General features: G+C 42.0%; 4 protein-coding genes and 1 long non-coding RNA gene across 10 annotated transcripts in view; 4 read left to right on the top strand and 1 right to left on the bottom strand.

Moving 5' to 3' along the window:
- Positions 1 to 2,318: 2,318 nt before the first annotated feature.
- LOC143378849 (uncharacterized) overlaps positions 2,319 to 24,769 on the bottom strand; it is a 58,292-nt gene continuing 35,841 nt past the window's right edge. Inside the window, exons 2-3 of the long non-coding RNA XR_013088371.1 lie at positions 3,589 to 3,702; positions 2,319 to 2,412 (exon numbers count right to left, since the gene is read on the bottom strand). This is a non-coding gene — a long non-coding RNA (uncharacterized LOC143378849). The remainder of the gene's footprint in view (positions 2,413 to 3,588; positions 3,703 to 24,769) is intronic.
- LOC143378705 (uncharacterized) lies at positions 8,131 to 9,988 on the top strand. The gene is made up of 5 exons (XM_076830625.1): positions 8,131 to 8,334; positions 8,400 to 8,490; positions 8,567 to 8,700; positions 9,663 to 9,795; positions 9,874 to 9,988. Exons 1-5 carry the CDS (start codon positions 8,198 to 8,200, stop codon positions 9,919 to 9,921), a joined length of 543 nt encoding a protein of 180 aa, XP_076686740.1. The 5' UTR covers positions 8,131 to 8,197; the 3' UTR covers positions 9,922 to 9,988.
- LOC143378843 (uncharacterized) lies at positions 15,783 to 19,398 on the top strand. 6 transcript variants are annotated; one of them, XR_013088369.1, is made up of 8 exons: positions 15,783 to 16,003; positions 16,072 to 16,189; positions 18,118 to 18,379; positions 18,494 to 18,613; positions 18,685 to 18,775; positions 18,864 to 18,997; positions 19,099 to 19,206; positions 19,285 to 19,398. XR_013088369.1 is itself a non-coding variant. In XM_076830872.1 (8 exons), the coding sequence occupies exons 2-7, from the start codon at positions 16,132 to 16,134 to the stop codon at positions 19,127 to 19,129; spliced, it is 696 nt and encodes a 231-aa protein (XP_076686987.1). In that variant the 5' UTR covers positions 15,783 to 16,003; positions 16,072 to 16,131; the 3' UTR covers positions 19,130 to 19,168; positions 19,285 to 19,398. The 6 variants fall into 6 exon arrangements, 5 of the variants coding, with proteins under 5 accessions (XP_076686987.1, XP_076686983.1, XP_076686982.1 ...); XM_076830872.1 differs by having other exon boundaries at positions 19,099 to 19,168; XM_076830868.1 differs by having other exon boundaries at positions 19,074 to 19,168.
- On the top strand, positions 21,014 to 22,388 carry LOC143378846 (uncharacterized). The gene is made up of 3 exons (XM_076830875.1): positions 21,014 to 21,386; positions 21,983 to 22,099; positions 22,164 to 22,388. The coding sequence occupies exons 1-3, from the start codon at positions 21,237 to 21,239 to the stop codon at positions 22,329 to 22,331; spliced, it is 435 nt and encodes a 144-aa protein (XP_076686990.1). The 5' UTR covers positions 21,014 to 21,236; the 3' UTR covers positions 22,332 to 22,388.
- The window catches only part of LOC143378844 (uncharacterized), a 35,333-nt gene continuing 33,198 nt past the window's right edge, over positions 22,635 to 24,769 (top strand). Inside the window, exons 1-2 of the mRNA XM_076830873.1 lie at positions 22,635 to 22,880; positions 22,965 to 23,084. Of these exons, the coding sequence (XP_076686988.1) occupies positions 22,648 to 22,880; positions 22,965 to 23,084 (353 nt within the window). The 5' untranslated portion in view covers positions 22,635 to 22,647. The remainder of the gene's footprint in view (positions 22,881 to 22,964; positions 23,085 to 24,769) is intronic.

The raw sequence follows: 24,769 nt of genomic DNA, 5'->3' as shown, positions 1-24,769 counted from the left end.
TGACATAAATATACATTATGATATATCGTTGAATTTGTATTTTTTTCTGTTTAAGAATACCTACGCAGCATATACGATTGTTAACAGAAAAACGTCCGTGACCTTGAATACTCGAAAGACTGAACTTGAAAAAAGAAATTTCTACCATTATATTGGCTTCTTTATATACTGCAACGTTCGTTTGAAGAGTTTTTTCATATATCCATAAACAATGGAGATATTAAACATTTTCGATTTTTATTTTAATGCTCTATTATACAAAAGGAAATCAGTTCCAAGACTGAAAACAAGTGGTTGAAATAATTCGTTGTCGTCACTGCCTACACTGGCATTTATTGCCTCTGTCATTTTTCGATAGTGCCATTGGTAATGACAGTAAAATAAATATGATAGAGGCAATAAATGCCAGTGTAGGCAGTGATGACAAAAAATGCCTTAAGGGGAGGTTCCGGTCTAAAAGTCGATATTTTTTTATTTCATTTTTCGAATGTTCAACCTTTTAGGAATGCGTGTTTAAAAGGATTTGTTGAAATTCGTAAAATTTCCGAAGTTATAGGCATTTGTGTAGCGGCAAATGCATGGGTAACACCCGGCCACTCGGCACTCACGTAAAACTTTAAACGCGTTTTTCTCGAAACAGTGTTCTCAAAACGGTGGGACCTGTATCTCCAAAAGTTATTATCCGATTCGACTGAAACTTGTTTTATTTTTAAGAATATACTTCTGGCTAGGAGGGATGCGAGACAAAAATACAAAAATTGAAAATTTATATTTTTCAAAGGCGTTGAAATGGTGAAAAATATAGGGAAAAAGTGATTTCAAACTTCAAGTGTCGTTATTTTCTAAAAAAATGTCACTTTTGTATTTTGTTCTGGTTTCCCCCCTAGCTAGAAGTATATTCTTCAAAATAAGAAAAGTTTCAGTCGAATTGGATAATAACTTTTGGAGATACAGGTCCCACCGATTTAGATCAATTTTTTGACGCCTTGACTTTAACGACTCCCCAGTGCTGTCTGCAATGATTAATTATAAAACAAAAAATATATTTCTATAACTTAAGACATCCTTAATACAATGCAACACGTCCCATTAAATTATATACAGTAGTTTTCCTTTAATTAATTCCTAAAGATCACCTATTTTGGGGGCTCTAGCCCGGAACCTCTACTTCAAAAATATAAAATCCTTCCAAAGGATGTGGAACAATTGGTGAACAAAAAAAAGAACATTTTATTTTACCTGATTTCAAAAGATTCTTTGAAAGGTTTTTAATACCAACCACATTTTTTTAAAAAGACCCTTCTACATGGGATGATAACTCAGACCAGGCTTTCCAAATTGGGCGAAACATCGTGAACGGATTAAAAGTGGTAAATGACAACGCTGAGCGTGGCGTTAAACTTATAGACGAATATAACAAAATATTATCAAAAAATGAGGAGGAGAAACAATTGATACTGCTGAATGTGATGGAATATAGAAAGCAGTGTCCTGACGTCACAAAACAGAACTTATCAAAGGATGTTTAAAGCATTTTTAATATAAAGGAACTCCTAATCAATACCTCCGTGGCTATTTGAATTTTTTTAAACGCATTTAAGACTGTGTTTATTAACACAGTCGCGTCTAGGGCAAGATCTGCTCGGTTTTATCGAACGTCCACGAGCAAATTTGGGACGAAACACTTCAGGTATCCATAATTTAGAAATTTTCTTGATAGCTTAAATTCCAGGTGAGCGTATTCAGACGTTGTATTGGGAATTGAGGCAGGATCTGCTGAGCCTTACTGACGAGTCCACGAGCAGATCTGGGACGCAATACTTTGATGACATTTCTATTCGTAATTTACATAATAGCTATAACAAATTATTTTCAATCACTGATTTTCTTCTGTATAATGGAGCGTTATAATGAAAATCAAAACTGTTTAATATCTCCATCGTTTACGGATATATGAAAAAACTCTTCCAACAAACGTTGTAGTATATAAAGAAGCCAATATAATGGAAGGAAAATTTTTTTTCAAGGTCAGTCTCGAGTTTTCAAGGTCACGCACGTTTTTTGTTAACAATCGTATATGCTGTGTATGTATTCTTAAACAGAATAAAATACAAATTCAACGATATATCATAATGTATATATATGTCAATGTTTAAAAAGTTCAAAATTCTCAAATTCGTGGCGCTTCGTTTTCCCGTGGTCCAATCGGGCTGAAATTTTTTCCAGATCATTTCCCCAACAGGTGTCACATTTCTGAGGGGTGGGATCAAAAAAATCTCGCAAAAATTTTTCGTCGAGAGTAGCTAAGGTCCACCCTAATCTACACTCACTTAGGTGTGTGTCCCTTTGGTGACATACTTCGGGAACGTGGGCCCGACGATCCGTCGCCTCGAGTCGCGATCCAACCAACGTCTGTGCAAAAGAAGCTCAAGGTTAATTAACGTACCTCGCGGCTTCGTCTACGCCCAGGTCGCGCGAAATCGACTGAACGGGCAGCGAAACCTTCGTTCACGGCTGTGCGCTCGATATTCATCGGGATCTCGCTGCCCGTGGCTGGCGTCCGCGGCGATACCTGTTGCAATTATCTTAACGACGCCCCTACCCAAGTTCACGGTGTTTGGAATAATTAAAAGTACAATACAATATTGCTCCACGGCGGGTTGATGCAATAAAGGGAAACGAAGAAAACGGCTCTCCCCCTGCGAGAGTATTCACGAAGGTTTCCGGGTGTTTAATTGAAACGGTTGGGCGCTGGACGCCTCGCGGAGGGAAAAAGCTCGGCGAGTATTAATTGCATTAATTACCGGGGCAAGCGAGTCGCCCGTTCCGCGATCACCGTTATCGACGGGCCAACGCGCGAATTAATTTTATAAGCTCCGCTGCTTCTACCTGCCTCCTTCCTGGCACATGTACAGATTAAGCTTCCGCTGTTCTTCTCGCGGCCCGTGTAGCAGATAAAAATAAACTGTCTAAATATTACGCGAAAGTCCTTAAGCCCTGCGAGACTCCAATCGTACCTGCTTGCGGGTTATTATTATGGAATACCAGCGGGCTGCGAACCATTGCGCTGAGCGTTCTCGAGAGCTGCTGGAAGGCGCGATCGAATTTGCGAATAAAAATAGGCGGCAGCCAGGTCTCCCTTCGGGACCGTAAGCGAGTGGATAGTGGATCGTACATGCCACTTGCATTTTCCCTGTGTCGTTTCTTTGTCTGCCGAGCGGAGGAGGGAATGGAGAGATAGACAGGCCGGATGCGGGGCCAAAATGGAACGGGGGAGACGAAAGAAGAGTCGCAAGGGCGAGGGCTGGCACCGAGAAGGCAATTATTATTTTGAGTGGTTGGCGACGGGACGCTGATGATATTTTATTTAAGATACAATCGCGTAATAGCTCGCTTCAAGTGGATAGATAACGTGGCGCAAGATGCGAAGGGTGGCAGGCTCGGATGGAGGTCGCGAAGTAGAAAGAACCGTCGGTGTTGTTCGCGAGGGAGACGTGGATCCCGGCGGAACAAGGACGGGGGCAGATAAAAGGTGAAGTTCGAGGGAATGACGGCACCGGGAGGGCTGATTCTACATTAGTAAATTACCTGCGCCGGTGCCCTGGAGTCTGTGCAGGGGACGATAGCTGTTTCTTCGAATCCACCATTGGCTATGAATAATTGCGAGCTGGCTGCGCTCTCCCCGTTGCCGTACTTTGACACCTGGAGCACAGACACCCGTAATATTAGGAAACGGGACCGCGAAAAGTTGCTGGCTTAAACACAGGATCTTCTACTTCGCACTCACAAAGATGTTAAGTGGTACGAGTGTAGGACAAACGCGACGCACGTTCGCGTAGACTTTTATTATCGTCGTGAAACATTTCGAGCAGGGACATTGAGCCTAATGAATAAAGTGTAAGCGATTGCTTTTTCTTAATATTTTACTAGGGACTGCTTAAATTCATGCGAACAAAAACACAAGCATTTATCTTGTAGGAATACCTAAACTGCCTAGGAATTGCTTAGAGGAATCGCTTTTCCTGAATTTTCTAAGGAATTCCTTACAATCGAATGAATAAAAGAAGCAATTGCACTTTAAGCAATTGATTTGGCTAATAAGGAATTGCTTGCAGGAATTGCTTAGTTTTTATTCATCAGGCCCATTGATTCCACATTGCCGAAACCGGCTCGATCTGTTCAATGCTCCACGGCGCAGTACTCAAGAGCAGCGATTAAACTGAACAAGCCCAAGAACAGTAAGGCAACGTGGTTACTTTCAAGCAGGAACCTCGTGGATCGCTAAGGGATCGGCAAGGTACCACGGAGGGGAAGGACAAAAAGAAGATTCGGTTGCCTATTAGCGGCCGCGAAGCAGGCCGAGGGGGTGGCTGTCCGGAGCTGTGGCAGGCGTCGCGAGCTGATTGAATATTTAAAATAGAAACCGCGTCCTTTGATAGTCGCGTCAACTCGCTCGGCGCGGCGACGCCACAATCGACAGAGGATATCGTATTTTTTCGTTCGGGGCTGCGCTACGAAACCCTGTCGAACGGGTAACGAGTTGGCGCCGTCGCGTACCGGTGGCGACTGGCTTCGGCCGATCGCGGGGGAAGCAGGACGGGAACGAAGGAACAGTATCGGCAAAGGGAGAGTTCGATTCCATGGGGGCAGTGGAAGCGCATAGGTGGCCGCTGGCGAACCGGGCAAATCGATGGGAAAAGTTAGGACACGCGTGCGAACACGTCGATATGACGTTATCCAATTAAAAAGCTTTGTGTAACCCGATCTGTCGCAGCACGGCAGCCACCGCCGTTACTCTTCCAATCTAAACCAGCCAACCCCCTTGCTCCTACCCGGCGAGCTGAAAGGCTGCATCCAATTAGCACATACCTTCCGCTCTATTGTAGCCTCGCGTGCAGAGGAACGGGCTGCGGTGAACTTGAGGACGGCATCTTTGCGCGGGCTCGCTTTCCTTTCGCTTAAAAGATGGAGCAGATCTTAATGAATGGCACTCGTTAAAACGGCCGCGTCGATAACGCCAGGCCATCGACTTACCCCCCGTGTCGGGGGCGAAAATAACAGTGGGGCCGATTCGTCGCGACGGTGAGACCGCGCGACACTCTCTCCTGCGAGCATCGCAGTAAAAGGTGGTGCAAAAATAAGAACCCACCTGCCACCGTAATTTAAGCTGTTTTTAATGTCACTGTCAGGCAACGAAACTTTGTGGAAACAGTTATGAATAGTTATATCGCATATGACGTTTCGCCTGCGCGCTAACAATGCGCAAGACGCCCGATACGGTTGTCCACCGTGAATATTGTAAACCGTTGATTGCTGTGGCTATTGGGCATTCAGGTACTAGTTGTTAAATCCACGCGAGGCGGTTTGTAATTACACGTCCAAAGAACTGCTATGCTAAAAGCTGTAGCTTTTTAACGAGTCCATGGGACCGACTGACTTTAGGTTCGTAAGTAATTAATCACGCGGTGGGGCGAAGAGACACGAGACAGCGTCACCAGGGACATGGGAATCAGGCATCGAATAATTCATCGAGTTTTCCCGGGACCGAGGTCCGACCGCTAAGGAGCGCCGGGGTTCCTTTCAATTGTTACCTCCGCCATGGAGGAGACTCAGCTGGAAAGTCGATATTTTGGTAGCGCCAAAGGTTGCACAATTATCAGTGGTATATGGCCCTTCGATGGTGGCAGGACAAGACGCTTCAAAAGGAGCATGTGGTACATTCTATTTTGCTCGGCTCTGACTTTTCAGGCATGTCCAACGGCATGTACAACTGTTGTAAATTAGTACTATCCAGCTACGCGTAAAGAACGCTTGGACGGAGTCGAAGGATCAATGTCAAGTCCATAGAGTGATCTGTGATCGAGGACGAGTCGCGATTGCTACAGATCGTTGCAGAGTTGACGTTGCCAGAAATCGAATCGTACCATTTCTTATCGTGAAAATCGCAGTGGGGACGCGTGAGAAAAATCGGTTAAAATTTGCTTGTTACGTGCTTATCATCGTAAGGAATAGTGGGAAATTTCTGTCTACCGGGCTGAAGGAACTGGAAGGTACACTAACTGGTGCGTCGGCGTTATTCTTTAAGATCCGGAGGTCTATGGTTCCAGGTCTATCTGTAGACTTGGCATTGTTGTTCCGTCCATCCACGTAACGGCGCGTTTCACTGAGGAACGTCACTGAGAGCTGGCAGAACGACTGATGAACCGAAGGGTTCGTCGCTTCTTTCGCCACAGCGTGCAACGAAATGACGACCTACCGCTTTCAATTGCAGACCGCGAGGATCGTAGTATTCTATAATTTCGATACCGTAGTGGAAGAGATGCCGTTCGTGTGCGTGGGGCTAGCGGCGTTCGTGAAGCACTTCAATTTCGTCGTGAACGGGCCGAAGGTAAGGAAATATTCCGTATCATTAATGATCTCGCATGATTGAACAAGTCGACGGGAATGATTGCCGTAGTTCGCGAAGCTTCTAAAAGACGTGTCGAAGGATTGGAGTTCCGAAACAACGGACGATGAGATGACGATCACGCACACGTATGCCAAAAGAGCATTCCTCTACGCGCTTCTATACAAACGTGAGGAACGGGCAAATTTGATAAACTTAGCTCTCTTCGCAATCTCAGTGCGACGTTATGTCTCGGTCGGGTAACGATGTCAAATTCTTTCATAAGAGGTTCCGCGTGCGAACGTGTTACGAAACTCGATTGTGGGTGTACAGAAAAGTTTAGTAACACTATTTGCGACGCGAATGCATGAAACCGATACATTTCTACGACTAAAACCTCGCAGTCAGAATGGACGGAATACTGTCACCGCTGTTAATGTCGTTTTCGTTGTTTGCTCATTGAAAGCTACAGGTATTTACAAGCAGAGATGGGCAAAATTTTTATTTAAATAAATTTCGAATAACGAATAAAAGTTAAGAAAAATTATTCGTCATGTGTCGAATAAAGTTAACCTGAGTTAACAGCGTAAATGGCACTAGTTTTAACAGTATCCAATTTTAATATTATTATCCTGAATAGCGATATTGTTGTTACAACTAGTTCGATTATACAGGTCGTGCTTAGGCTTATATTCGCCAGGAAGACTTCAACGATCCATTGGTACTATTTGTAAAAAGGTAGGATAAAAATTATGAAGATTTCAATTTTCGTCATCGGGCGATACTGCATTGTATCGCGCGCGCTAGGCCTGAACGCCTGAACGCCCCGGTTCTCGGCGGCTCGAACCCTCGCAAGAAAATTATTCGACGCTGAACATACCGCCGATTGAAGATAAAGTTACAGTTGCAGTCAAAATTAAAAGAATTATTCGAAGCTTGAAGTTGAAACTCTCGACGAATAAAAAAATTAACTTTATTCGTCGAATAATCTAAAGTGAAGGTGACTTTTATTTGCTCCTTATTTAACCCGGCGGGAGGCGCACCCCATATTGCAACACAGGTTGTCGCTAGCGAGTGAAAAATACTCAAAATTGAAACGTGAAAAACCACGGTTTCAGAGTATATTTTTTTAACTTTGTAATTTTTCTGTTAAAGTACAGTGTTTTAAGAATCAAAGAAAATTTACGAAGTATCCTAAAATCTTTATTAAAGTTCTTTAAAAAATTGTAACAAAAGCTCAAACAGTCTTCACATATTTGCAACCAGCGCCTCTGTGATAAATTTTATCCAGCAGCGCCTTCCGCCGAGTTAAATAATTTTTTATTTAGTTAATGTCCAACTCTGGTTACAAGTAGTCAGCGTTACATCGTTACGCGTCATGTACATTGTACATGATCAGTTTCATAATTTTAACAACGATTCGTTTCCCTTGTCCCGATTGTCTAGTGAACATATGGGCTATGTGCGGGATGTTTTCGTGCATGCCTTTTCTGCCACATGTCATGGACGCCATTCAACCGTTAAACGAGTCACGGCCACGTTTGTACATATTTCCAGCTTACTATTTCGTTGACCCGGAGATGTACTATTACTACATAATCGGGTACACGTTTATATGTCTCCTTGCTGTTGCAAGTATAATCGTGGGCACTGATATGATCCTGGTATATCTGGTGCAGCATGCCTGCGGATCGTTAATTCTCGCAGGGTGAGCCAATTACACTTAAGCGCTTACGTCACGGTTTTTCAAATCCTCTTCGTGGATTGCCTCTATTCCGAATAGGCGGCCGTTAATTCGAGGATCAGGTATCGATGGCGACTGATTCTAGGCACCGCTTTAAGCACGCAGTCGATACGGTCAACGTCTCGCCTAAGGGGTGCGTTTCCCTGTCGGACAGCAAGTACAGGAGACTGTGTGTTTCCATTCAGAGCCACAACAAAGCTATTCAGTTAGTATTTCTCTAGTGCAGTTTATGTGGGCGATAAGTTGATATTTCTAACACGGTTCAAGCAGGACTTTATACGACATCGAATCTGTGAATGCGGCCAGCATGTTCGTTCAAGTAGGCCTCGTAATGGTGGCGTTCAGTATTACGTTAGTGATGGTAAGTGTCGCTGCACCACTTATGTCTCGTCATGCAACAGCGCCGGGTAGATTTATACGGAACTGTATGAGCGCAGGTTGCCGTGAGGGAATTTAGTGTTGACCTGATTCTGTTCTACGTATTCGTCGCCGTGCAGATCATTCACATCCTGTTTCTGACTATTCAAGGCCAGTTCGTGATCAATTCGCACGACCAGGTTTACCATATGATGTGAGTAACGAATGTATCATTCCACAGTGGTCTGGAGGGTGGCCAAAATTCAATTTCTCAACTTCAACTTTACGATGTAATTTTTTTTTGTTGTATCAATTGACAACCCTCCAGAGCTTTTAAATCAGCATACCTTTCCTTTTTCAGATGATTCTTTGATTAGATATAATATTACGAAGACAAAATCATGAAATTTTATGCGAATCTAATTGTTTTAATTACTCATTATAGAATGTCAAAATACGTGTTTGTATTATACAGTTATATAGGTAAAGAAGTATATTTCACTTATTTATATGTGCCATAAGCATTTTTTAGTCGATGTACAAAGAGTGCGATGTTTACATCACTTTGAGAAGGCTTATAAAAAAATGATTAAGAGTGATTTACGTCGGACATTTCTTGCATGAAAGCTTACACAATTGCTGACAAGAGCACGCGAATTTCATTGCGTGTATATGTATAATACTTATTTATTTGTTTAGATATATTTATTTGGTTAAAGATAATGTTAGAACTGATTCTTTTTCCTCTTTTCTTCTCTAGTACAGGTGTGCTTTTTACAAAAGTATAAGTATTTAATTAAATTCCCTGATAAAATAATAATTTGTGCGGGAAAAAATGATATTTAATTTTCGCCACGAAATTTTTTTTGTTAATAATAATAGTGTCTTTATTAATAATTTACGATAAACAGTCGAATTATATGATAGAAAAGGAATTTGCATTGGAAAAAATTGATATAAAGGTGTTTTCAATTTTGTCTATAAATTTGAATCCTCCATCTTGAATTTTGCATTTTTGGTGTCAGACTCGTTATCAGTGACCTCAAAAACCCTTGACCAGCAAGTTTGAGCAAAATTAGAATTTTGGCCGCTAAAAGTATGTGTCCAGACCACTGTGCATTCCCACGTTGCGAGTGCAGATAATTTATTTTCACCTGATGAACGGTATATCCACAGATACGAGGCGCTATGGTACGAACAGCCTCCCAGAATTCAGGCACTGTACGTTTTAGCATTGAGAAGGTGCCTAACTCCGCCCATGTTAACTGCAGGCGGGCTTATTCCGCTGAATTTGAACAGTTTCGCTGAGGTTTGTCACTTATAGATGCACACTCGAGATTATCTTACTTATATAAATGCTTTTATAAATACGAAGTATTCGTTTCAGATCGTCAAAGCATCCGTCTCATACTTCACAGTACTGAAATCCAGCTAGTCAGCGAATAACTCCGAACCATTGAATATAATGACTGAGAATAATAACGTTACGATTTGAATTAGAATTTGTTTCATATTTCCAGTTTCTATCGATATCGTGGTGACCCACTTTTCTTCAATCAGGGAGCGCATGAGAGGCAGATCTGCCTATGATTGCACAAGTGGTGGTTGAAACGCTATCGGGAATCGGCGATTAATTTAACCCGTACTAAATTCCAAGACACTGATTTCGAAAGTGATGAGCGACTCTCTGGGATTATTGTAATAAATCTTTCCTATCCAAAAAACTGATTTTAATGAAGGACACACAAAAGACTGTGGCAACGACTTGCCTATCGTGTCTGTCTATTGTCCACTGCTTCTACTTATCACTACAGACCTGCCTTGCAAGAAGGTTTACAATGTACGTATTGCTATCGCGCAGTAGCGCCGCGATGGTAACGTCTTCCCCCACCATAAACAACCAAAACTGGGACTCGACGGATCACCCTAAGCTTAACCGTGTATGAACTCCATATTGCGCAGTGCCGTTTATACTCCACTGGGGAAACGTCCGACTTTTCAGCGAAAATGTGCTGCTTATATGTATACGTTTTCTCGAGGCTAGGCCCGACCAATCAGGAAGGACCTAGCCACGATGCGCGAAAGCGACGGAGGTTTTACGCTTATCGTTTTACAGTAACCTTTCGCAGAGACTCTTATTTTCCTCTTTGAATCGTCCTCGATTGTACGCAACGATTCGATTGATTCGAATTCCGCTCCAAAACGCTGCCATCTATCACGAACCGCGGGAACTTTGAAGCGTTCGTGGGGAAATGATTTTAGTTCTCGGGGCCACAGACGAGGTTGTGTCGGGGCGCAGCACAGAAACCTACCATTGCGAACGGTAAGGAAGAAAATGATTGGCTATATTTCACAGAATGTTCAGAACCATAGACATATATAGACGGAGCAGAAGCTGGGACTTTCGGCGAGGGGAACGGTAGGCTTGGAGGGGAAAAGGCAGAGGTCAGATACAGGCACGTCGGGTTAGCTTCGGAAACATTCGGCATGCATATCCATTGCGTTACCCGATTTGCCTGTATCGCTCCCCTTACCGCGAATCTTACACCCCCCTCAGCTTACGCTCCGACTATATATGTCTATGTTCAGAACCTCGTCCCGTTGCATTCGTCGACCACAAGGGTAATGCAGGAAACACGGTTGCGTGTACGACGGTTAGAGGGTGACTTGTCCTTAATACCAAAAACAACACAGTAGCCACGAACACTGTACACCTGCTACGTCTGACTTTTCCTGTGGATATCTGTCTCGACTGTTTCCGAAATCATGGTGCGATCAGAAATGGGGCAATTCTTCGTGTAAAAGTGAGTCGAAAATATACAATGAAATTTTTTTCATATAAGGCTTCATTGTTGAGAAAATCGAATTTGAAAACTCGACCGATACGCGTGCTCCTGACTAAACATCAGTAGAATTCATGAGTAAATATACCACAAATGTAAATGAAATGAATCCTCATCTAAACATAGTTGGAAATTATGGAAATGCTTTCTTTCGTCGAACGCGGGCACTAGATTAAGAGCGGTCCAACTTTCAAACAGATCTTCTCAAAAACACAAACACGTTCGAAAAAAAACTATAGCACAATTTTGACTTTTTTTGTACATGGATGCATTCCGCGCACACTTGTTCCATACTTACCCCTGTATTCTTGCGGATTCTCAGTCAAATCTCTGCGTACTAAACGTGTTTTTTAATTCGGGTTTCTCGAAAATGAAGCCTTATATTTTCGACTTATTTTTGCATGAAGAATCACTGCCACTCGGTGTGTAGCACGATTTCGGAAGCACCTAATATGTATAAACAAATACACTTTTAAGGACTTACACGATTTACATGTCGATTCCCATCAATTGACGTCCCACGGCATTTATTATTAAAAATATACCACTAAAATTTTTTTTAGTAACCTGCGTTGGTCAATATATTTCAATGTTTATTTTCTTTAGTTTTAATTTTCTGTAAAAAAACTGGCCCTCGCTCCCGGGAATGACAGAACCATCTGCGAAGGAAATACAAAAACGATATATAAACAGGAATATATTATTTTTGACCTAGCGTAGGATTTTTTGAATATTTCAATTATTCGTTTTTTTACAAGCATTTCAGTGCAAATTTTAATGTAAAAAATTAAAGTCAATTCTACAAACTGCAATAATTTCCAAAATAATTCAAATTTTGAGAAAATCTTACGCTAGGTCAAGGATAATATAGTGTGGGCCAGTTTCTTTGCAGTGCTCGGGGAAGCCATTTTGTTCGCCGTTATTATGTACAATTTTTCATAAAAAAAAATTTTCTAGCAGAATAAAAATGCATACTTTAAAACTGTATAAAAAATTCAACCCCTATATTATTATTTAAACGAACAAATAAATACCAAATTTTGTCTTTTGTTAGTAGTTTCAGGGCGTGGTGTCCTCTTAAAGATGAAAATAAATGTTCATGTTACCTTGCGAATTCGACTCGCATCTAATATCAGAGGGACTCGAAAGGGGACAGCAGACTCGCCAGATTATACAGGGTGTCCCAATATAACGGGACATTCCGAAACAGGCAAATTCTTCATGCAAAAAGCCATCGAAAAGTCCTTTATCGTTTTGGGATCCGAGGCTCCGTTCTCGAGATATTAACAGTTGAATATTAACGGTGGGGCTTCCGGGCCACGCGGTTTAAAACCGAGTCAGCTGAGCGCGCGGCAGCGTACGCTGGCAGACTCGCACACACAGCAGAGTCGGCCGCACTGGTTCAAACTGTGAAAATGGAATAGCGCGGTCAGCTCTACTGTGTGTGTGAACTAGAGCTATTACTTTTTGACCCGTCGGGTACTCGGCTACCCGAAACAACTTCAAGCAATTGAATGGTTTATTGTCTGTGGTATTTGTTTGATGTTAGCCAAAAATGATCGAACAATACCACATTCAATGGCTTGAAGTTGTTCCGGGTCGCCGGGTACCCGACAGGTCAGAAAGTAACAGCTCCAGTGTGAACCTGCATCTACGCGAGCCTCACGCGCGTGCGTGCAAGCAGTCACTGCTCAGCTGTCTCGGCTTTAAACTGCGCGGCCCGGAAATTCCACCGCTGATATTCAACTGTTTATATCTCGAGAACGAAGCCTCGGATCACAGAACGGTAAAGGACTTTTCGATGTCTTTTTTTATGAAGAATTTGAATATTTCGAATTATCCCGTTATTTTGAAAGTGGGTTCTTGTTCCTGTACCGTGCTCAAGCCCGTGAAGTAGATAGAGGGAGATGGCAGCGCAGGCGGCAGCGGCGAAGAGCAAGCATAGAGCAAGCGAAGAATTTTCGATGCCGTCGCCTGTGGTAGAGCCAGTTTCTCGTGCAACCTCCTCGGCCCGGCAGCGTCGCGGCGCCCCTTCAATATGAAGCAGACAATCATGCGCAAATAGCAGTGGAGCCCATTCGCCGCGATAGCAAGATCACGCGACACTCTCTCGTGCAAGATTGCAGTAAAAAGGCGCGTAAACAAAAGAACCCGTCCATCGCCGTAATCTAATCCCTTTTCAATGTCAGTGTCAAGCAATGGAACTTCGTGCATCCAATTATGACTACGTCACGCATGAAAACGTAACGCCTGAACTGCACCATAACACTGTATGAGAACGTAACGGACTAACTAGAGATGTGGGCCTTACAATACAGCTGTTGCGGCCGCGCGCAACGCGTCGCACTGGCCGGATTTGAACGCGCGCCCGCGGCGGCATCAACACAGCTGTTGAGCCGTTGCGGCGCGTTTTAATTGTTTTTTTTGCTTCTGTTCTCGGAACAACATCGCCGAGACACGATCCGTGACACTCACCTTTGCGACTTTACTTTTCGCGCCCAGTGTTGCGCCCTGTATTTTTTTCGAAAATTGGCGACCGTTCGCCCTGCACCCACGCGCTTGCATCCACGTGCTCGGTGTACCGTTCATCTCTGTTCGTGAAGTTTGTGTGTGTACGACGTCCGTCAGGGACCGACCACTATCGAATTAAAAAAGGTGTTCCGTCCGACAATGTGTCGTTCTTTCCACCTGCTCGCCTTCCCGCCGAGTCGCGTGAACGCCGATAATCCGCCCCGCTCCTCGCGGTACCAGTCAATGTTGAAAGCTCTGACTGCTACAATTATTGGACGCCCTAATACTAAATAGTGCAACGCGAAAGAGTTTGCAATTATACGTTACAGGAAAGTGTCCTACAGCTGTAACTTTTTAACGAGCTGCTAGGGCGAACTGTCTCTAGCTTCGTGCCTAATTAATCAGCGAAACTGTGGGTGCAAGAGAAACGAGGCAGCGTCACCAGAGGCATGGAAATCGAAGGTCCAATAATTCATCGAATTTTTTCATGACGAAGGTCTAACCGCTAAGGAAGGCCGGGGATCCTTTCAATTGTTACACCGCCATGGAAGAGACTCAGCAAGAAAGTCGATATTTTGGGAGCGCTAAAGCTTGCACAATTGTCAGTGGTATATGGCCCTTCGATGGTGACAAGGCGAAACACATCAAAAGGAACATCTGGTACATCCTGTTTTCCACGGCTGTGATTACTCAGGCATGTCCAACGGTAGACTGTACGACGGTTGCAAATTCGTATTGTCCACATGTATAAAGAACGTTCGGACGGGGTCGAGGGATCAATGTCAAGTCAATAGAGTGATCTGAAATCAAAAGCTGGTCTCGATTAGTACAGATCGTTGCAAAGTTATCGTTAATAGGGATTGCAAACCGGGAAATCGGTAAATCGGTTTGAAGCTTTTTTTCACTGATAACGTAGTAGATATCGACGGAATTATGCGCTACGTATACGCGCTACTATTGCTCGCGATCTACCGGTCAATATCGAGAAATACGTATTTCTCACGATCTACCTGTAAATATCGAGAAATACGTAATTTACCGGTAAATCGATTTACTGATAAATATCGAGAAATACGTAATTTACCGGTAAATCGATTTACTGATAAATATCGAGAAATACGTAATTTATAAAATTACCGGTAAAAATTTGGCGATTTACCGGTAAAAATTGGATGTATAACAATGTAGCGCACATATACAGCGCATAATTCCGTCGACATCTACTACGTTATCAGTGAAAAAAAACTTCAAACCGATTTACCGATTTACCGCTTTGCAATCCCTGATCGTTAACAAACATTGAATCTTTCCATTTTCATCCTGAAAAACACAGTGGGGACACCTTAAAAAATCGGCAAAAAATTCATTGTTTCATGCTTATCATCATAAAAAACGGTGGCACACTCCCGTCTATACTGCTCGACACTATTTTTTGCGGAGTATATGATTATGCATACATTAATTGAAACATAAATACCCAAGAAGAGACATACACAATTTTCTTAAAAATCGTGTAAGAAGTAAATAACACAGAGAAACCAGGTTGAATACACAAAATGTACGTACGACTTTAGAAAACTTAAAACAAGGAATAATTTACTACCACATTTTTTCTACGATAAAGTTTGTCGCTTTTAACAGTCACTTGTTTACTAATTCTTAAATTAGAAACAGTACGCCATTTTCTTCTAACTAAAAATTGATAATTTAAAACAATACCATCTGTGCATCAGACGATACATTATTCACTTTCACTTTCTCGCGTGATCCATCGACAAAAAATAGTGTCCGGCAGTATATTATTAGGCTGAAGTATCTGGAAGGTGCGCTAACTGGTGCATCAACGTTATTCTTCAAGTTCGAGAGATCTGTGGTTGCGGGTCAATCTATAGACTTAACAGTGTTGTTCGGGTCTATCCACGAAACCGCGAGTTCCGCTGAGGAATGTCACTGAGAGCTGGTAGTAACGACTGATCAACTAATGGGTTTGTCGTTTCTTTCGCCACAGCGTACAACGAAATGGTGAGCTGCTGCTTTTAATTGCAGATCGCGAGGATCGTAGAATTCTATAGTTTCGATACTGTAGTGGAAGAGGTACCGTTCGTGTGCGTAGGACTAGCGGCATTCGTGAAACACATCAATTTCGTCATAAACGGACCGAAGGTAAGGAGCGACTCCATATCGTTAATGATCTTGCGTGATTGTTCAAGTCGACGGGAATGATGCCGTAGTTCGCGAAGCTTCTAAAAGATGTGTCGAAGGATTGGAGTTCCGAAGCAACGGAGGAAGAGATGCTGATCACGCATACGTATGCCGAAAGAGCATTACTCTACGCGTTTCTATACAAACGTGAGAAACGGGCAAATTTGATAAACTTAGCTCTCTTCGCAATCTCAATACGACGTTACGTCTCGGTCGGGTAACGATGTCAAATTCTTTCACAAGAGGTTCCGCAGCAAGCGCGTTACAAGACTCAGTTGTATGTAGTAACGCTTAGTAACACTATTCGTGACGCGAATGTAATCGAATGGCAGTCAGAATAGAAGGGATACACTATCCGACAGCCAATTTGATCTGTAACATTCAATAGTCGTTTCATATAGATTTCTCTGCGCTCAAAACGAATCCGCAAACCGCTTATCCTCGCCGACCTGAGTTTTCGAGAAATTCAATTTTTATATGAAATGCAAACTCTCAACATTTTTCCTCCGGAAACCATCAACAGAAATGGTAAAACACCTTTTGTTTTCAATACAGAAACGAAAGAGTATATAAGAAAGAAAATAAAAAATCAATTTTCCATTAAGATACAGTTATTTACAAGTAATTGATATGTTAGTCATATTTGTACACAGAAAAATTAATTTTTAACATAAAATAATTCATTAAAATATATTTTTGAATATAACTTTTATTAGTTAATCATATCGTGCATAGTTTTGTAAAACAAATAAAATATATATTTTTTTCAATATATTTATACACACATTAATAACAAACATATGAAATAATTATAAAAAAATAAAATTAATTTTTTAAATAATTCGTATTGGTCATAAATTTTAAATTATTCATTCTTATTATATATCTTCATCACTATCAGTTGAATTTGAAGGAATTCAAAGCTCAGTGTCTTTTAAAAATAAATATTCTAGCACAGATTTGTCTAATTTTTCGTTTTATTATGTGTATTTTTTCTTATGTAGGAGCACTCGGGAGCAGATCAAATTTACACCAAATTAAAGAGCATGAAAAGAAATAATTGTAGTAAAAAAATGAAAGAACCGATATGTTTGGTTTTTTTTTTAATTCTTTCCAGAAGTTAGTAGATGCGACAAAAAAGTAATAATTTGAGCCACTGGTACGTAAATTCAAGAATTTTTAATTAATAAAATGAAAGAAGGATATATTTTGCTTATTTTCAGAAAAGAACTTATAAATACAACAAAAATTGCAGTGGGTAAATATTTCCTATGTGACTTGACTTTGGTTATTCGAGTTTGAATGTAATTACTGACCTTAAATCCTTTATTTATTTATTTCTTATGTTGGAGGACGGTTTACTATCAATTCCATGAAATGAAATACTAAATTTAAAAACTCAAACTTTTGCTTTTTGAACACGTGCCGCAACACTGTGTGCCGGCGCCGCACGTTTTGCCAAACTCTTTTGTTTTTGTATTGAAAACAAAGGGTGTTTTACCACCTCGGTCGATGGTTTCCCGAGGAAAAATGTCTGCTGTCAGATTTTCTTCTAGATCCTCAGTTTTTGAAACATATATAAAGATATCTGCAAAAATTGGTGCATTTCGGGTGACCTTTTCCGTTTGAGCGTTGTTTAAACATATTTAAATGTTTACAATTAAAAAATAACTTATATCGTTGTGTTTGCGAGGGTTCGTAGAATAATTAGACAGAAAAAGCAACCGAATAAGTATCACTGTTTCCACTCAAAAGATGTTCAAAGTTGAAAATTTTCCTTTTTTTTCAAAATCGAATTTCTCGAAAACTGAGGGTGATGTCGACAAGCGGTTTGCGGATTCGCTTTCAGCGCGCACAAATGCATAAGAAACACCTACTGAATGTCACAGAACAGAAAATAAGTTCAATTTTGCTGGACAGTGATACTGTCACCGATGTTAATGTTGTTTTCGCTGTTTTGCTTATTTGAAGCCGAAAGTAGTTACAAGTAGTCAGCGTTACATCGTTACACGTCACGTACATGATCAATTTCATCATTTTAACAACGATTGCTTTCTTTTGTTCCGATTGCCTAGTGAATATATGGCTTATGTGCGCCCTGTTTTCATGCATGCCTCTTCTGCCGCATGTCATGGACGCCATTCAACCCTTAAACGAGTCACGGCAACGTTTGTACATATACCCAGCTTATTATTTCGTTGACTCGGACACGTACTATTATTACATAATTGCGTTCACGTTTATGTGTCTCGTTGAGGTTGCAAGTATAATGGTGGGCACTGATATGATCATGATATATCTTGTGCAGCATGTTTGCGGATCGATAATTATCGCAGGGTAAGCCATTTACACTTACGTCACGCTTTTCCAAATCATCTTCGCCGATTGCTTCTATTCCGAATAGACGACCGTTTAATTCGAGGATTAGTCATCGACGGCGACTCGTTCTAGATACCGCTTCAAGCACGCAGTCGATGCGATCAGCGTCTCGCCTAAGGGGTGCGTTTCCCTCTCGGACACCAAGTACAGGAAACTGTGCATTTCCATTCAGAGCCACAACAAAGCTATTCAGTTAGTATTTCCATAGTGCAGTTCATACAGGCGATAACTTGACATTTCTAACACAGTGTTCGTCCAAGCAGGACATTACACGACATCGAATCTGTTAATGCGGCCAGCATGTTCGTTCAAGTAGGCGTTGTAATGGTGGCGTTCAGTATCACGTTAGAGATGGTAAGTGTCACTGTGCTCCTTATGTCCCGTCATGCAACACCGCCAGGTAGATATAAAACTGCGCGTAAACGAAACTCTATGAGCGCAGGTTGCCGTGAGGGAATTAAGTATAGACTTGTGTCTGTACTACATATTTGTCGTCGTGCAGATCATTCACATCCTATTTCTGACTATTCAAGGCCAGTTCGTGATTAATTCGCACGACGTCGTTTACCGTATGATGTGAGTAACGAATGCATCATTCCCACGTTACAACAGCAGATAACTTGTTTGCTCCTGATGAACGGTGTATCCACAGATACGAGGCGGTATGGTACGAACAGCCTTCCAGAATTCAGGCACTGTACGTTTTAGCATTGAGAAGGTGCCTGACTCCGCCCTTGTTAACCGCAGGTGGGCTTATTCCGCTGAATTTGAACAGTTTCGCTGAGGTTTGTCACTTGTAGATGCACACTCGAGACTATCTTACTTATGTAAATGCTTTTATAAATACGAAGTGTCCGTTTCAGATCGTCAAAGCGTCCGTCTCGTACTTCACCGTACTGAAATCTAGCTAGTCGGCGAATAACTCCGAAGAATTGAATATAATAACTGATAATAATAACGTTATGATTTGAATTAGAGTTTGTTTTATATTTGCGGTTACTGTCGGTATCGTGTCACCCACTTTTCCTTAATCGGGGAACGCATGAGGGGCAGATCTGCTTATGATTGCGCAACACTTACGGGAATCGGCGATTAATTTAACCCGCGCTAAATTCCGAGACGCTGAATTCGAAAGTGATAGACCACTCTCTGGAATTATTGTAATAAATCTTTTTTATCCGAAATATTGATTCGGATGAACGATACGCATACGAGAATGACTTGCTGAACGAGTCTGCTTGTGGCCTGATTCGAGTTTCGCTCCTAAAGCTGGGTTTACACCTGGCGAGTGACTCGGCTAAGTGAAAATCTTCGCCGCCTTATTACTCTGCCGAGTACTAGAATATGCGTTCAGACTGGGCGAGTGCTCGGACCAGTGGGTTCACTCGGCCGAGCACTCGCCTAGTCTGAACGCATATTCTAGTACCCGGCAGAGTAATACGGCGGGCAAATCGGTCAGGATTATCACTCGTCGGGTGTAAACCCAGTTTAAACGCTGTCATCTATCACAAACCGCTGGGACTTTGATACGTTCTGTTTTTGCGCTCGGGGTACAGCAGAGAAGCTCATCATTTCGAACGATAAGGAATTTATTCGCGACATACACCGAAATATTCTCAGTTCCGTTGCGCTCATCTGCACAGAGGATAAGCCTAGTTTACATTAGCCAAGTACCTAACTCGGCCTAGTGAACTGAGCCCAATGCTCGGCCCAGCTACTATGCTGTCCGCTCTGCCACTCGACTCGGCTAATACTCACCCGTTTACTCGACTTTTTTACTCGACCAACTGTTTACACTAGGCGAGTTAGATATGCTTTTTTCACACTCGCCACTCTACTGTACCGTTTACTTGACTAATGTAAACTAGGCTTTAACGCTGGAAACACTGTTACATGTACAGTGTTTAGAATGCAACTTCTTCATAATACATATCAAAAAAGCACAATAGCTATAAACATTGTACACTTGCTGTATGTAAAAACTTCAGTTCTTGGTGGTCGTTTTTGTATGCCGTGGTGTTTGGATAATGACGATTATACGATTCATACAAACAATTCATTACCGTGTGGCACTGTATGCAGGGTGTTCCGGAAATCGTGGTGCAACTAAAACGGCGGCGATTCCTAGTGCGAAAGTCTTAGAAAATATAGCATGAAATTGTGTCATATAAGGCTCTGCCTTTGAGGAAATCTTATTTGAAAATCAGCAGAATTCATCAGTAAATATACCAGAAATGTAAACGAAATGAATCCTAGTCTAAGAATAGTTGAAAATTATGGAAAGCCTTTTTTCCATCGGGACTTTTCACCGGGGGTTTCGAAGAAAGCAAATTTCGAAATCCGACAAGTGTGCGTGCCCTAGATTAAGAACAGTTCAACTTTCAAACGAAGTCTCTCGACAACACAACTACGTTCGAATAAAGCTATATGTTGTGGCCAAAATGTCGTCTTTTATATTTGGAGGGTGTAAGTCTCCGCGACACAATGTCACACTCCGTACGGTTTTTTAGGCCACACGAGTTCGCTACTTATAACAGCACAACACTTGGGCAATTTCGCCGAATGCACGAAGTAGCTTGGGCACAAGTGGGCATGGATAAACGAATGCAGCGCAGTTGTCTTTAGGGAGACTGCTTATGGAAGATTGCGGGGGTAAGGATGGGTCTTAGTGTAACTGTTCAATTATTCGACCGGTGTAATCGCAGCAGGAAAAGTGGCTACGAAATGATTCCCGAGAATCAATAGAATCACATTTTTTCGCTTCTACGGCAATCGTGCGTGGCTACTGAATCTCCGAAGCTATTCCAGTTTCACCATGAACAAGGAAGAGGTAGAAAAACGATACTTGGGCCTTAATAGGATGTTCAGTTTGGGCACAGGTGTGTGGCCATATCAGAAAAATAGAATGAGAAATTTACTATCATTAGTTATGTACGGTATTGCTATGTCGTCCGTCTATTCGCAGGTACACATATGTTGCTGTAATGCTTAGTTTACACCTGACGAGTGCTCCGCCGAGTGAGCCCACTGGGCCGAGCACTCGCCCAGTCTGAACGCATGTTCTACTACTCTGCCGAGTAATCCGGCGGGGATGATTTTCACTCGGCCGAGTAGCAGACCTATCTTAACGCTTTTTCCTTAAAACCATCTTACTTACACATCCCTTAATCTTATTTAACCCTTAACTGGTATACGGTTTTTGGCAAACGTGACTGATATACTGGGGTCGTGGCAGACCCCAAATAAAAAAGGACACAGAAATTTGTAAAGTCGACACTAGAGCAACCACTATGAATATTTTCATCTTAGGTAATGTAGAAAATAATAGAAGCGTAGAAAGTTAACTATTATTATAAAATTAATTAGAAATTCAGTTTACCAACTTAGACAACTGAAAATTGTACATGGAACTTTGGGTGCTTGGGGTCACGAGCGACCCCAGGATACCAGTTAAGGGTTAATTTTGATTCACCGATTTACTACCCAGCGTAAAAATACTGCCTGTTATCGAACCTGTCCAAACTCTTACTTTACCAGTTACCGTGCTAATGAGACTTACAGATTTTGAGGGTCATAGTATTTTTCAGTGTGGATATCATATTAGAGCAATGCCCCTTCTTGATTGCAGTGTCTGGGATCTTTGTAAAGCATATTAATTACAATCTGAACCATGAAAAGGTGAGGAGATATTTCTCCATTGTGCTCATTTCTTCGCTTGTAGGCGAAATTAACGAAATTACAGTTGAAGGACCTTTTTAATGATATATACGACGATTGGGAGGCAAAGAGGGCACCAGCCGAGATCGAAATTATGGACATTTACGGCAAAAGAGGAGTGCTATTCACTTTTGTCTACATCGGTAAGCCAAGTTACTTTCCTTTCCCAGGAACATCGCGGGAATGTTATTGAAAGTATACCTAAGTAGATACCTGGGACAATTACTACGAGGATAAGAGATAAGGGATTGGCATCGGCGTGTTTCCACGCCGAGGAATCTGCATACTGTGCACGGTTTCAGCTTGTTTACATGTCTCGATTTTCAGGGACAGTTTGCTTTGCACGCTTCTGACAGCACTTTCTCGCAGAATCGATCGCTCGGGAATGCCTGACCGACTTAAATTCGAAGCGATAATAAGCATTCTGTCTCCTGGTCCTGAGACAAGTGTAGTGTCTATTTTATATTTCTTTCCTAGCCACCGCCGTCTTCGGCGCGATCATATTCATAATGTTGTCTGCTGTGGCCGGTATGAAGGATTACTTCGTCCCAAACAAAAACAGAACGATGCAACGTATTTACATTTATCCGGCATATTATCCCTTCGACGAAGAGAAATACTGCATATATTTCTGGACGCACATGGCGCTTGTAATATGCACGGTTGCGGTGGTGTATACCGCTTGTGATACGTTATACATGTACGGCGTGCAGCACGCGTGCGGATTATTGGCAGTTGCTGGGTAAGTAATTCGTAGCAATCGATTTTTAGTCAGAATTCCACGCGAAACCGTTGCGAGTTGGGGTGTCAGCTTTACTGCTCGTAGATACCGTTTCAAGAGTGCAGTCGAAAATCTCGATTACGACGAGATGAAATCGGATAAGGCGATGAACCTAACGTACAGAAAAGTATGCATCTCGGTTCACGGGTACAAACACGCCCTGAGGTTGGTGACACTGTTTTGCAAAGTCTCTCGGTGGAAAATCTTTTCGAACGTTTAAGCAGATGAAAGTTACTTGTAGAATGTGCGTAGTACAGGGTAAAAATTAAACAAATTTAAAAAAAAACCCGACCGCTTAAAAAGCGAACTAAAATGACAAAGACAAGACTTAATTTGTTTACACCTTAAGATTTCATTTATTTGTACATAGTATGTTATTTGTCATAAATACGATAATAATAAGATGACAATTTGAATCAACTCAATTGCCTGCAGCCAGAGGCCTTAAATCTTTTGATGCTCTTCTACCCCAAGCATGTACCGCAATGACTAAAGAAAGTGCTTCGAGCTGGTAACTAAAAAAAAAGAGGTGGACAAAATCAATGCAAATTCATGCTTAGGTACATAGTGACATTTCAACTGCAGCGTATTTTGTAACTTATATGTTTCTCTCTTTGTCCTTATGGGGAATACTGTTAGCGTTAATAATGGCCCATCAAATCTAATTAGGGCGAACAGCGATACACAATATTTATTAAGAATTTTTTCGAATGTAATTACATCAACAGATTTAAGGCCTCCAACTCCAGGCAATTGAGTTAATTCAAATTATCATCTTATTATTATCCTATTTATGACAAATAATATACTATGTATAAATAAATGAAATCTTAACTTGTAAATACATTAAGTCTCGTTTCTGTCATTTTAGTTCGCTTTTTAAGCAGTTGGGTTTTTTTAAATTTGTTTAATTTCATTTATTTTTTACTTGTTTGTTATGCATAGCAATATTGTGTAGCAAGGGCCGCAGTCTGTTCAGTTCGTTAAGGGAAACACTGTCGCGAGGGTTGTTAAGAATTTTCCTCGGATCGAGGTCACTAATCGCGAGTCCTACCCATTTTTTTGTTTCTATCTCACAATTTTGAAAAATTATATATATATTGCTCGCAGCACTTTACCTGCCGACTTCCCTGCCCCTCCGATGGCGTGACATGACCGATGTCAATGTCAACACTGCAGGTTGCGGAACGGCTGACAGAGAGGTAACAGGTGGTAAGACGGAGAAAAACGTAGGCGGTTAAGTGGGGAGTCGGACCAACCAGCGCCTCCTCAGAATCATCCCTGCGCGAACGGGATTTTTCTTAGGATGAAACGAGTATAGGAGATCCCGCCTTAAGAGTGTAAGTAGTAGCGTGCAGTGCAGGCTCGTACCCCTAGGCTGAAATAACTGGCCCTCTTAGGAGCCCAAGTGGCAGCGATCACTGAGGCCCCCAAGAATCCCTGTTATCCAAGCCGCAGCGGCGGTGGCCGCAATGGAAACACCGGTTCTTGTTCGATCATCGAAGTTAAACATCGTGGGGCGCGTACCAGGGAAAGATGGGTGACCACTGTTTTTCTTCTAGTGCGTCGCTTGCTGCTGGCAACCTTGCGGGTAGGGGTTTCCCCGGTTGCGAACGTATATAATTCGTGACCGTGTTACGGCCTGTCCAATAGCAAAAATTCCCTACGGGGTGATCCCATCGAGTTAAGACGCGTGGTCTTTCAGACCTCACTCTGCTTTCCGTCCACCTTGTGGCCTGTGCACGGTGGTCTCCTAGAAAGAGATTAAATGCTCACTCCCCATCTTGCTTTGGTTTCAATGCTGCTATAGAACTCTGGCTGTATTCCGAATCACGCATACTGCGCTTACA

This window comes from Andrena cerasifolii, chromosome 2, assembly GCF_050908995.1.
Source record: "Andrena cerasifolii isolate SP2316 chromosome 2, iyAndCera1_principal, whole genome shotgun sequence".
Taxonomy (NCBI): Eukaryota; Metazoa; Arthropoda; class Insecta; order Hymenoptera; family Andrenidae; genus Andrena; species Andrena cerasifolii.
Note: the sequence above shows the minus strand (reverse complement) of the source record. Positions and strands in the feature narration are given on the sequence as shown.

Bases quoted from the DNA above. Each gene is read 5' to 3' on its own strand.
- LOC143378705 (XM_076830625.1), top strand. From the start codon at position 8,198: ATGGCGACTGATTCTAGGCACCGCTTTAAGCACGCAGTCGATACGGTC. The intron at 8,335-8,399 runs GTTAGTATTTCT...CGGTTCAAGCAG, and splicing joins AGCCACAACAAAGCTATTCA to GACTTTATACGACATCGAAT. The intron at 8,701-9,662 runs GTGAGTAACGAA...GTATATCCACAG, and splicing joins GACCAGGTTTACCATATGAT to ATACGAGGCGCTATGGTACG.
- LOC143378843 (XM_076830867.1), top strand. From the start codon at position 16,132: ATGCTGATCACGCATACGTATGCCGAAAGAGCATTACTCTACGCGTTT. The intron at 18,614-18,684 runs GTTAGTATTTCC...TCGTCCAAGCAG, and splicing joins AGCCACAACAAAGCTATTCA to GACATTACACGACATCGAAT. The intron at 18,776-18,863 runs GTAAGTGTCACT...CTATGAGCGCAG, and splicing joins TCAGTATCACGTTAGAGATG to GTTGCCGTGAGGGAATTAAG.
- LOC143378846 (XM_076830875.1), top strand. From the start codon at position 21,237: ATGAACAAGGAAGAGGTAGAAAAACGATACTTGGGCCTTAATAGGATG. The intron at 21,387-21,982 runs GTACACATATGT...TGAGACTTACAG, and splicing joins TGTCGTCCGTCTATTCGCAG to ATTTTGAGGGTCATAGTATT. The intron at 22,100-22,163 runs GTGAGGAGATAT...ACGAAATTACAG, and splicing joins ACAATCTGAACCATGAAAAG to TTGAAGGACCTTTTTAATGA.